General features: G+C 32.0%; 2 protein-coding genes and 1 long non-coding RNA gene across 3 annotated transcripts; all 3 read left to right on the forward strand.

Annotated features, from left to right (window-relative positions):
• Positions 1-4,734: 4,734 nt before the first annotated feature.
• LOC114744850 (uncharacterized) lies at positions 4,735-5,067 on the forward strand. The gene is made up of 3 exons (XR_003740151.1): positions 4,735-4,764; positions 4,849-4,937; positions 5,039-5,067. It is a non-coding gene; the product is annotated as an uncharacterized LOC114744850 (long non-coding RNA).
• A 2-nt stretch (positions 5,068-5,069) lies between these two features.
• On the forward strand, positions 5,070-6,448 carry LOC114744843 (probable disease resistance protein At1g61300). The gene is made up of 4 exons (XM_028932985.1): positions 5,070-5,114; positions 5,230-5,407; positions 5,861-6,123; positions 6,383-6,448. Exons 1-4 carry the CDS (start codon positions 5,070-5,072, stop codon positions 6,446-6,448), a joined length of 552 nt encoding a protein of 183 aa, XP_028788818.1.
• Positions 6,449-6,549: 101 nt separating this feature from the next.
• Positions 6,550-8,358, forward strand: LOC114744844 (probable disease resistance protein At4g27220). Its single transcript, XM_028932986.1, has one exon. It carries the CDS (start codon positions 6,550-6,552, stop codon positions 8,356-8,358), a length of 1,809 nt encoding a protein of 602 aa, XP_028788819.1.
• The last annotated feature ends 4,025 nt before the right edge of the window (positions 8,359-12,383 follow it).

The raw sequence follows: 12,383 nt of genomic DNA on the forward strand, positions 1-12,383 counted from the left end.
GTCTGGTGCAATTGAAATGGGTGAGTTGCATAATTAATTATTAGTATGATGCCCATACATTTAATGACGGCTTCCTTCCATTTGAGTAAACAACAAAACTCTCATGCTATAATAAACATTTCCTTCTATTATTGTCTTGATTATGCAGCTCACTTTAAAATGATTGCAAGTATTCACAGGAGATTTTTAATATTTTAAACCAATAACTAAATTTACTAAATAAATATGTGGTTATTTAATTTAATTAATAAAGAAAAACAAGTTTTTATATGGAATATGTGAGTATCCAAAAGTTTTTTGATCAACATCTTTATTTTTCTCTAATTGAATCCTCACAAAATATATCTTAATAAATTTGAAATATAAATATAGAATAATGTATTATTATAAATGTGGTCCTTCAATTTTGCGTTTGAAAAAAAAATGATATAGAGCAACATGCACCCATCCGTGGTGGAGAATATTCTTGTTGTGTAAGCTGTACTCCTCTATATGGGTTGGCAAAAAAGAAAAAGAAAAGTGCTTTATTCCTATGAAGTATAGTGTATATTAAACAAAGACGAAATTAGAAAATTTTTAAATTCTAAAACAGAATTAATCAGATCTAAAGATTTTTTTTTGGTGAATGGATTTCTAAGTTTTAATTCTGCATTATGGAAGCAACTGCAAATCGGATCACTAAACCACCACAAGGATGGAGAAGTGACGGTGGCGCAAGGAGGGAACGAGCGTCTTGCTTCCGAACCTACGAGCTGTGATTGGTCGCTAAAGAATTGCTCTGACTTTGCCGGCGAACTGCGACTGGTTGCAGACTTACAGCAGCATCTCCAAAATTTAACTCTATTAACTGTAATTGTAACACAGGCATAGCTAAACTTTATCAACGTATAGGAAGGAGAAATAATCACTTTTTTTTTTTTAAAGTTCGAACTCATAATTTCACACTGTACAAAACTTTAAGGAAGATGTTTGATGTTATTGGACGATAAAACCCAGCAAATTATGATCACTGAAGTCATGGAAACACAATTACAAAGTAATCAAACTTGGATATTTCATTATTAGACACTGTTTCAATCTTATCAAAAGATAAGCAAACTTGAAAATTATCCATATTAATGTTCTTTGTAACTTTTCATCCCTTTGTCCATATTCTATGTTAAAGTTGTACTACATTCGGTCTTTAATATAAGAGTTAATTTAATTTTTAATTTAGTTTTAAATATAAGATTTCAATCCATTTTGACTCTCACATTTATCTATTTTTTTAAAGTAGTCATTGCAATAATTGCATGTGTTAAAGATTCCATTAAATGATAGTTTTAACTAATATATATGATTAGCGAGGGTATTTTAGTATATTTAATAAACTTTTTTAGTATATTTAAATTAGTTAACTAGCTTTTATATTAAGGACAGGAGGAATTCATTTTGCATTCGCTAATTATTATCAGGCAATGAATTGACTTGCACTATTTTGTTATTCAGTATTACTTAAAAAAAAAAATCAGGATCTCAAGCAATTTCTGCAGGAGATGAGGGAGAAAAAGGATGAAACAAAGAAGATGATAAAGGGTATATTTGGATTAGCAGTGACAGAAATAACTTTTTTTCAATCTGACTGGGTAAAAAGTTAGATAGTATAATATGATTTATGTTTGGATTGAGTTTATGAAAAAGTCAGTTTGAAAAGTTGAAACTTGTTTGGATGATTAATGAAAAAGTAAGTTTAAATGTAAAATGACTTAAAAGGATATAAATTTTTTTTAAGTAATACATACCTAATATTATATGTATATAATGTGACCATTTTAAAAGAAATATTAAAAATAAAATTATTAAAAATAAATAAATTTAATTTATTATTATGAAGAAATTAAAAAAATAAGTATTTAATTAAATATATTTAATGGATAAATATATAAATTAGAAATCATATATATATATAATTTCTGTTCTTCTCGGGTTTTTTTTTTTTTTCAGCCACAATGAGTGAAATAAACGCATGTAGAAAGCCAAATTGGACATTTGAGGGGTAGGTGAGAAGCATTAATGCTGACCCACCAGCAAAAGCAAAATGAGTGAGCTTCTCTTTAAAAAGGCCGTTTACCCCTAAAAGTCAGATTGTAAAAACGGTATTCCAAAGACACTCTAAATTCAAAAAGCTCTTTTTGCCATTTGGTATCTCAAAACCGTGGTTTCAGAAGCACTTTTTCGTAAAACGAGATAATCTCCTCCACATATTTATTTCGTAATCCGTAAAAGCACTTCTGAAACCATGGTTTGGTTTCTATCCAAACACCCCCTTTTGGGCCTCCAAACTTGATCCCAAACACACCCAAACACGTCCGCCGAAGCAAATAGCGCAAAGTCAGTGGAAAACATATATATAATGCACTCTGCGATACAGCTGGGAAACAATATTCTATATAAACAATGATTTATTTTTCTGGGAAATGTTACGCTCATATGAATATTTTATAATCTATATTTTCTGATCTCGAAATCCCCAAGGTTCTTAATTAATTATAGAATATGCCTATTTCTCCATTTTGTGCTGAGGCATCGAAGCAGCAGCACTACTGTTTCTCACCGGAGTCAGTCTCAGTCGTCCGCCATGCTTCGATCCTCGACTTGAAATTAGCATTCAGTAATTTTCTCTTTTTACTCTGCTTTTCCGTTTGATTATTATTATGTGACCTCATTTTCATCTTCGTTTGTTGTTGTTTCTGCTTCTGCCTTTGCACAATTATTCATTCTCTACTTGGACAGATTCAAGGTTGGTCGATCTCTGAACCTTCTCTGCGCACAATAATCTTCATCCCTTCATTGCTTTGCTCGATCAAATTGCATGCACATTAAGGAAAGGTAGATGATTTTGTATGAGCGGGAAAAGTAGATTAGATTTATTGGCGAAAACTCAAGCCCCAAACTGTGGAACTGTATATATGACTTCAATTTCAATTATTATCGCTTTGGTTCAGTCTCTGTATATATATTGCATATGCAGGAACAGTAATAATGAAAAAGGTAGGTGGTGGAAGGCCAAAGGATGATGATGTGCGGCGACACGTTGAGGAATTGGAGGAAGGACGAAGATGGAAGTGTAAATATTGTGAACGGGAATTCGCAGGAGGTGCTAGCAGAATTAGATCTCATATTAATGGAGAAAAAGGCAGAGGCATTCGAGTCTGTCCAAAATTTGTTTCAGAGAAAGGAAACTCCAATGATCTCAGAGACAACCTCCAACATTGTCAACAAGGAGGTTACGTGATTATATATTATTATGCTCCCTCGTATCTTTTTTATAAGTCATGCAGAGGGGATTTTTTCTTTTTGTTTTTTTGCCAGCTTTTTTTTAAAGATATCATCTGTGATATTCATTACATTTCTCCCACATTGCCGTTATTTAATGTTGACCCAATTGTTTACAGTTACGCTATACCATAGGTTTAAATGAAGATAAAATCAATTAGATACTCCTTTACTTTTCAGACAGAGGTGAAGAGTTTTAACTTTTAACTCTTTCCTTAGTTCTGGTAAATTTTTTTACAAGTCATGCTCAGGGAATTTCATTTCATTTCATTTATATTTTTTTCCTTAAAAGAAATCTCACTGGACGGTATAATAGATTATAGCATGCCGAACGAAGCAGGACAAAGCCAAGCTGATGCCAAGTATCGGGAAGGGGTTCGAGTTTTTGGGTCTTCTTCTGTTTCCGAGGGGGAGAATGAAGACTTGAAGGTTATCCAATATGTGTTTGAATGCTTAAGGTTAGATTCATACTTCTGACTGTATATGTGCTTCTAATATGTATATATGAATGTATTTTATTTTTTGTTTTCTTTTTTTAAAATCACTCTAACTCTATTTTTTGATAAGTATATCATTTTAATTAATTCTTCAGTCCTGAAGATAAGGTTTTTCGTTCCCCACTTTCATATTTGTCTCAAGAAGAATTTGCCACGCTTAGACCAGGGGCTATTTTGGATTCATTGGTGAGTATTTATTTATTCTATTTTTATATTCTATTTTAATATTAATGACAAAGGTTTTATTTATATTAATGATATTCAGTTTCATGCATCCTTAGGTAATAGATGCTTTTGCGGAGATGTTAACCCATATTGAGCGAAAGAAGAAAATTACACCTCCGAATTGGTATCTTCCTGTGACATTTTCGGTGACTTCCTATTCCCTTTTTTGTTACGTGATGCATGTCAGTAGTTGTTTAATCTAAAGCTAGTTCATTGACAATAACTCTTAATGGTTCACCGTAATGTGATCACAGGAGGCAGCACTCAAATACAGCATAGCTCGCTTCTTGGACTTTGTCCATTGCCAAAAAATAAAAGAGAATTATATGTCACCACAAATTGATTTTTGTGAGAAGGTATGTCAGTCTTTTCAACTCTTTATAGAAAAAATAATTATTAGTAAGTTTCAATAATAAGTAAGTAGTTGTTATTTATTATTATGGAACTTGTCATTGCAAGCTACTCTGTTATCATTCAAATTTTTTAATAATTATATTCCTCTGTTTGGGACTTCATAGCATTCTCCCTTTTTTCCGCTATATGTCAATTTGATTTTTGTTATCACAAATAATAGGTGTTTATTCCTGTTTACATTGGAGCAAAGCCAAATTGTGGACATTTTTATTTATACATTATTCATTTAAAGAATGAAGAGATTGAAATATGGGATTCGCTACTCGATAAATTTGTGGCTGAGTCAGAACGCAGTGAGATAACAAAAAAACTGGTGAGTGTTAGATAATTGCAGTATTCAGAAGATTAATTGATTAATTCTTCTTTTGATTATATATAATATTTTATTTATATCTAGTTGCTTGCGATGGAAAAGCTGTTCGTGAAAGTAGCATTTACAAAATTTCGTTCCAAGATGGAAAACGACATCCTTCTACAGCCTAATGGGTGAGTGAACAATTACTATTGTATAAAATTATATAAACTTTACTAGAAAAAGTTTTTATCATAACCTTATCATATATATATTTATACGTTTTAATTTGTAGATTTGACTGTGGCATCTTTGTTGTGAAGTTTATGGAACAGTCACATAATTATGTGAAGGGAAATTCTTTATTTCAGGTACGACCTCTTGCAAAGATATTAGTAATAGACTCATATGGGTAAGCACTTACACATGCCCACGCGAGCACTCTCTTTTAGTCATATAATAAACGATACGGACAATTATATGCAGTTTGACAGTAAAAAAGAAAGGGAGGATTTGGCTTCAAAGTTGCTCAACAGTGACCTCAACCAAGAAAAACAAAATCTATACGACAAAGCAAGACGGCACTTTGCACAAGTTGAACAACAGGATGGCAATAAAAGGTTACGAATTGACAGAGTGAATAAATCTGATAGTTTAGAAAAAGGTACGAGTATCAGCATATAAAATATATATCCAACTCCATTTATTTGTCATTTATGGAAATGTATTAAAATTTGTTGAAGTTTTTAAAATTTAAAAAATTGTCCTAAACATTTTTGGCCAAAAAAATTGTCATAACTACCAGTATTTCTCTTAGCCACTCTCTTCTCTATAACTTACTGGATTACTTAATGAGGGACAAGTGCGGAAAAAATATTTAATTCTGACTAAATTCTGTGGTGACTTACATTTTGAATTCTCGAAAATTTTCAAATTTCGATTTGCACACAGGGACGATGGAGTATATACATATATTGATATATATATGACTACTTAAAATTTGAATGCAATATATTTAATTTAATTTTTTATATATTCTTCTTGCTATCTTTACTTAATTATTCATTACTATTCTTGTTTCTAGGAGCTTCTAAAGGTTATATATTGCCTACGACAGATTTAATTGGTTGGAATTTTCGAAGGAATATTCAAGATATATGGAAATGGATAATGGATGACAAGGTGTCAGCAATTGGAATCTGGGGAATAGGAGGGTCAGGAAAAACAGCCTTAGCAACCCATATACATAACAAGCTTATTTTGGAAGAAGCTACTAGTGATATTAACGTTATCTGGGTAACTGTATCACAAAATAGCATCTTGCATTTGCAAAAAGTGATAGCCAAATCAATTGAGCTGGATATATCTGATGAGTTTGAGGTTAAAAGAATTTCTGGGAAATTATTACAAGCATTTAAGGAGATGAAAAAATGTGTTATTATTTTAGATGATGTTTGGGATCATTTTTTTCTAAAAGAGGTTGGATTTCCCATACCAGATAATCGAATTAAATTCATTTTGACCACTCGTATAAGGGAAGTGTGTCAAGGTATGGACTGTAAGGAGGTAATAAAAGTGCAATCTCTATATGGACGAGATGGTTGGGCTTTGTTTGAAAAGCATTTGGGATTTCATGAAGAACCATCTCGGGAAGTGGAAAGCATTGCACAGAAAGCGGCACGGAAATGTGAGGGTTTGCCAGTAGCGATTATCAGAATCGCGACAAGTATGAAGGGAAAAACGAAGGCTAGAGAATGGAGTCAAATGTTGGAATGTCTTGAAAACTTGGGCAATGGGCAATATGAAATGGACAAATGGGTATTGCCAGTTTTGAGATCTAGCTATGATTTCTTAAATAACAAATTGCAAAGATTCTTCTTGTATTGTGCTTTAAGTACCAATGGAAGTTTTGACGATAATGGTGCTAATCGTTTGATAAGAAGATTTGTTTATGAAAGCATTGATGAGACAAAGAAGTTGAGGGTGCAGTATAACGAAGGTTACAACATGTTGGATAAATTAAAGAATCATAGCATGTTGGATTATGGTGATAAATGGATGATAAACAAATTTCTTAGAGCCCTTGCTATTGGTATTGTAGAAGAAACTTGTAAAATTATGGGAAAAGCTTATAAGAATTTGACAGAAATACCAAGTGATAACCAATGGACAGAAGATCTACAAAAAGTTTTTCTGACGGGAAACAACATACAAACAATTCCAAATGGAACGTGTTTTAAGTGTTCTCAACTTTCGATGTTGCTTTTGGATTGTAATGTAGAACTCAACCACATTCCAGATGAATTTTTCAACAACACGCCTGCTCTCAAGATACTTGATTTGTCTGAGACTATGATTGAGCGTTTGCCTGCATCGTTGTTCAACTTGAAATGTCTGATTGCATTATTACTCTCAGGATGTACAAAATTGAGTTACATTCCCTCACTAGGAAAATTGAAACGGTTAATATCATTGGATCTATCTTCTACTGCCATCACTGAAGCACCTACGGGCTTGGAATCATTGGTCAATCTTAGACGCCTATCTCTACTCCCTACAGAAAAGCTGAAAATGTCAGCATGGCTTCTATCCACATTGATCAATTTAGAGTGTCTTGAGGCGGGTTGGGCCCAATGCTCAACGGATGTGATTGGACAAGGTACACAAGGTTTGAAAAGGTTGGAAGTTATAGTAGCCCATTTTCGTGACATTAGCGTATTCAATAACTTTGTGAGCTTCCTGGCCCGTAGTTGTGTAACCAGAAGCTATCTATTAACTTTAGGGGGTGCAACATACAATCTACTACGCCGGCACTATATTCATCATTCTTATGGTGGAGAATATTCCGTGAACAAGATACTTATTAAGAATATGGACTGGGGAAATGAAAAAGTTATACTCCCAGGAGGCATCGAGGAGTTGGTTATCGACAATTGTGGCCGAGGGAAAGGTAAAAGATCCCTATGTAGTGTTTTATCATCTGGCCACAACAATAATCCATCCCAAATTAAACTGCTGGAAATCAGCTTGTGTGATGGTTTGGAGTGCTTATATTGTTGTAATTGCCCCTTTTGCCCCTCTACTCAACTTGTTGGATGTCTCAAAATCAATATTTTGACGGGATTGAAAGATTTAGTGTCACCATATGCTGATTCCTTGCATCAATCCATCCTATTTTCTCATCTCACAGATCTCAATATTGGGGATTGCGACAGCATGGAGGCTCTGATGACACCCAAGTTACTGGCACACCTACAAAACTTGCGGACCATTGATGTTGATTGTTGCTGGAACATGAAAGAAATGGTTGGAGCTGAAGAGGATCATTCTGAATTGGAACCTACAACTGGTAGTGGCGAAATGATGGTCCTTCTGTCTAACCAACTTACTCACCCTACTCTCATTCTCCCCAAGTTGACATCTCTCAAATTAAATTTCATGCCACAATTAGATGTTGTATACAGAGGCGTCATGCTCTGCCCTTCCCTCCAAACATTCTCTGCTAATAGTTGCCAAAAACTAAATCACCCTCAGATAACGATCTCAAATGATGGAGGTGGGCTTCCGATGGAGAAAACCCCAACTGGATACCGTTGGGGAATTAATATTGATTAATCAGGTCCATATCTGACTTCTTTTATATTATGCTTATGATTCTGATTGAATCTCAGCAATTTATGAATATTGTTACCGTTTGTGTGTACTTCTCCTCAAGCTTCAAATATACTGATAAGCTTCTCATCTCTAATGACACAAAGTGACGAACTTTGAAAACCTAAAATTAATTTATATTGGAGCCACATGATCATATGTTTCTTTATTGTTTATTTCTCCCTGCCTGCTTGTGTTGTACTTGATTTTTGTGATCACCACTAACCTTGCACGCTCACATCAATTTCAAAATTGCTGCCAATAAAAAATATTAATGTTCCCATAATTGAAATTTTGTTTGTTATAAATTATATGAAATTGAAATAAATCATAGATTATAAGGTGATAATCTCTTGTTGTGTTTTATTTGAATGCTCAAAGTGTGCACTACACAATACAGGAAGTTAATCATTGTGAATATATTTCATCTCCAAAGTTTCTAATGGTATTGTCAGTTATTCAATTAGTCACAAAGTATAGTTTCAAAGTTGTTTGTGGCATGTGTAACATCTCAAATTTTTAAATTTTATGATAACAAGGGAAAGAAATTTATTAAAATTATTTAAAGCCTAAAAAAATTTGGAAAAATTTCAAGGACTCAGGAGGACCTATTTTTTTAAAAATTCAAGAAAAATAGATTGAGGTTTATATTTGACATAAAAATTTTAGGATAATTATTTTATGAGGTAAATAAGCTAATTGAGGCATAAAATCTTTCAAATGAATTAAGGATTAATTTCTGAAATTAAAGGTTATTTTCTTAAAAAATTCAAGGAAAATGGTTAGGAATTGATTTTTGATTCCCAATTTTAGAAAAATTATTTTATGAGCCAAAGAAGTTAATAGAGAAGGAAAATCCATTTAAAATATGATGGATTAATTTTTGGATTTATTTTATATTTCAGAAATTAGTTGAAAGGATGAAAGTGAATACAAAACTTGTTGATCATTTCTCACCTTTTTTTTTTTAATTTGATTAAACCCATCTGCTCCTCTTTCCATCATTTCGACAGGAACCAGAGAGAAAAAGAAAGCCAAGAGAAACGTGAGAGGGAGACCGTAAGAGCAGAAGCCGTCCGAGTAGTGATCGGTGGCCGTTTCCTTGCATGCCCAGCTTAGTCTCTGAACAAGATGAGTCCTCTGATCATCATTCTACTCTTCCTTCTTTGGTTTGCTAAGTGCTTGAAGAGTTAATGCTGAAAGAAGTTTGGGTTCTAGTGAGAGAAACTCTTGGTTAAGTGCGACCTTGATGATGAGGAAAGAGTAGTGTTTGTTGATGATAATGGAGTATGAGTTTTAGCTTGCATGTGGATTTCCTTGCTCTGTTTTTGGTTGGCCGAAACAGGGGAAAGAAGGTTGTTTGAATTTGTAGCTCAGAATCTATTAAAATCAAGACCCATAACAGTAAAAATCTCATTGCATGTGAGTATGTTGGATTGCATGTTGTTTTCTTCTTTTGTTTGGTGGATAATGGGACTAAGTGGGGAGCAGAACTTGAACTCCTTTCCTTTTGCGTGTTGTGGTGCAGTTAAGGGAGATTAGATGGATCAATGGATGTGATAATTTGAATGCTAAATTTGAATTTGAATACATAGCTATAAATCTGCAAAATTTCCAGATCTGGAGTAAAAGTTATATGTGTTAGAGGACAATCAAATTGATTGTATATAAGAGGTTGAACGTGATCAAGTGCTATTCACAAGAGGTTAAATAGAATGAGTAACTTTGGAAACTAAGCATTAGTTTGAAGTTTTTGTCTAATGATCCTAAAAATGTTTTGCACTTATTTTGGATTGTCAAAGTTGTCTAGAGGTGTTAAAGTATGGTTTGATTATTATCTTACACCTGGAAATTTTTTAGATTAAGGTTAAAGTTGCTCAAGTGAAAAAAAAAGAAGGAAAAGAAGTTTTCATATGGTAATCGGATTTTATACAGATAAATTTATATTCGTATGCAAGTACTGATTTTAAAGAAATATTGTGATTAGACGAAGGTTTGGTATTTAATAAGTACAAAGATGGTTCTGTATGCTAAGTAATTAACTTAGCTAAATAAATTCTGTTTAGAAGCTGGAATGTAAGTTAAAAAAAAAAAAACTTAGGCTTAGATTGCCCGAAACCTGTGGTGCCCACTGTGCACCCCCTGTTATAATATAATATATATAATATATGTATAATGTATATTATAATATAATATAATATAATATATATATATATATGTACCCACCCTTGAGAATGTGGTGCCCACTGTGCACCCCCTGTTATAATATAATATTATATTATATATATATATATATGTACCTGCTAGCCTCTTTATTGATTTGCGGTAGTGCCTTTTTTTTTTTTGTTTTTTAATTACACACCCTATCTTAAACCTCCTCACAGGAGGGAGTACTCACGCACCCAAGCACCTCACGCGCGCACATGCTCCTAGCCACATCCACATGGGTCCTCGACAAGAGAGGTGGGATGATGCCGTTTGAGCCCATGCTACTGGCTACGTAGTAATGTATTCTATATGCTCCTCTGACCATATTCATAAAGTTGATAAAAAAAAGATATTTTTTTAGTCACATTTTATAAGTACGTTATTAAAATTTTTTCATTAGTGTATAATCTTTTATTTTGTTGAAAAGTATACATACACACACTACATCCGGTATTAAAAAAATTAGTTAAATTAATAATTTGAAACAAATGTGTATCTACTTTCTTAAACTATCATATTCAATCATTTATATTGGAATTACTTTTTGGTGAAAACTCCTAATAATTTATAGAGATATTTTAAAAAATGTTATAAATTTGAGAAACAAAATAGATTAGGTCTTATATTTAAGACTAAATCTAAAACCCTAATTAGATCTTATAATTAGCATCAAAAGTAGTATGTATATATTAAATGGGAATACAATTAAAAAGTTATTACATCTTAAGGCATAACTAAAAAGATTTAAGATTTTTCTTAATTTTATTGAAACTTATTGAAAATAACTTACAAGTAATATTAAAATAGCATATAAGAAAGTGTGACGCTAAAAGAAAAAACTGAAATCATTTTTTGCCGAGAGCAATTCCACACTATGTCAAATCAGAAAAGTTGAATCATTCTTGTGAAGAAAGAGTTTAGTACAAGCGTAGCATTTTGATAATTACTTCCCATCATGTAATATTCATAATGATACAAAAAAACGTTTTGACATCTAAAAAAGAGTAATAACTAGTAAGTGGGCCAAAGCTAATCAAACAACTATATTTGGATTAGCGATGACAAAACTAACTTTTATTTCAACTGACTTTTACAAACATGAGTTAGAATAAAAATTAGTTAGTGTAATGTGATTTATATTTAGATTGACAATTTAGTTTAAAAAGTTAAAATTTATTTAAATAATTAATAAAAGTTTAAATGCAAAATAACTTAAAAGAATATGGATTATATTAAATATACATATTTATATTATATGTATATAATGTGATAATTTTAAAAGAAATATTAAAATTAATTATGAGAATGACTTAAAAAGATTCCATGTGTCATTGGAAAGTTTGTAAAATATATTTGTCATATTTTAGTTAAAAAGTTAATATTAATAATTTTTTATTTTAATTAGTCAAACGTAAAAGTGAAAATAAAAATAAAAATTGTTAGTTAGTGAATTGTTTTAATTGTTTTGGGTAGAGACCATTAGTTACACAAATAATAGTATCTAAAAACAAAATAAAATAATAACAGTAGAGCTAGTGGCAGGTTCAAGGACCAACATGCTGTTCCTAAAAGAACTAACTTCTGACTGGCTAGTATTTTACCAACCTAGCACCCGCCAACCCCCCTTTTATTATTTTATCTTTTGATTTTCTTTTAATAAAATCTATTCCAATTCCTAAATACCTAAAATGAAGCATCCAAATAAAAATTGTCATAAATAAAACATGAAATCCAAAATTTCAAACATTTCAAAATATTAAACGTACATGATATATCATCCT

Source organism: Neltuma alba, unplaced genomic scaffold (genome assembly GCF_004799145.2).
Source record: "Neltuma alba isolate B1F8T4 unplaced genomic scaffold, ASM479914v2 tig00004456_pilon, whole genome shotgun sequence".
Lineage (NCBI taxonomy): Eukaryota > Viridiplantae > Streptophyta > Magnoliopsida > Fabales > Fabaceae > Neltuma > Neltuma alba.

Coding starts and splice junctions, on each gene's coding strand:
- LOC114744844 (XM_028932986.1), top strand. CDS start 6,550: ATGGACAAATGGGTATTGCCAGTTTTGAGATCTAGCTATGATTTCTTA.
- LOC114744843 (XM_028932985.1), top strand. CDS start 5,070: ATGGAACAGTCACATAATTATGTGAAGGGAAATTCTTTATTTCAG. Junction 5,408..5,860: donor ATCTGATAGTTTAGAAAAAG/GTACGAGTATCA, acceptor TGCCTACGACAG/ATTTAATTGGTTGGAATTTT. Junction 6,124..6,382: donor ATATATCTGATGAGTTTGAG/GTTAAAAGAATT, acceptor GATTTCATGAAG/AACCATCTCGGGAAGTGGAA.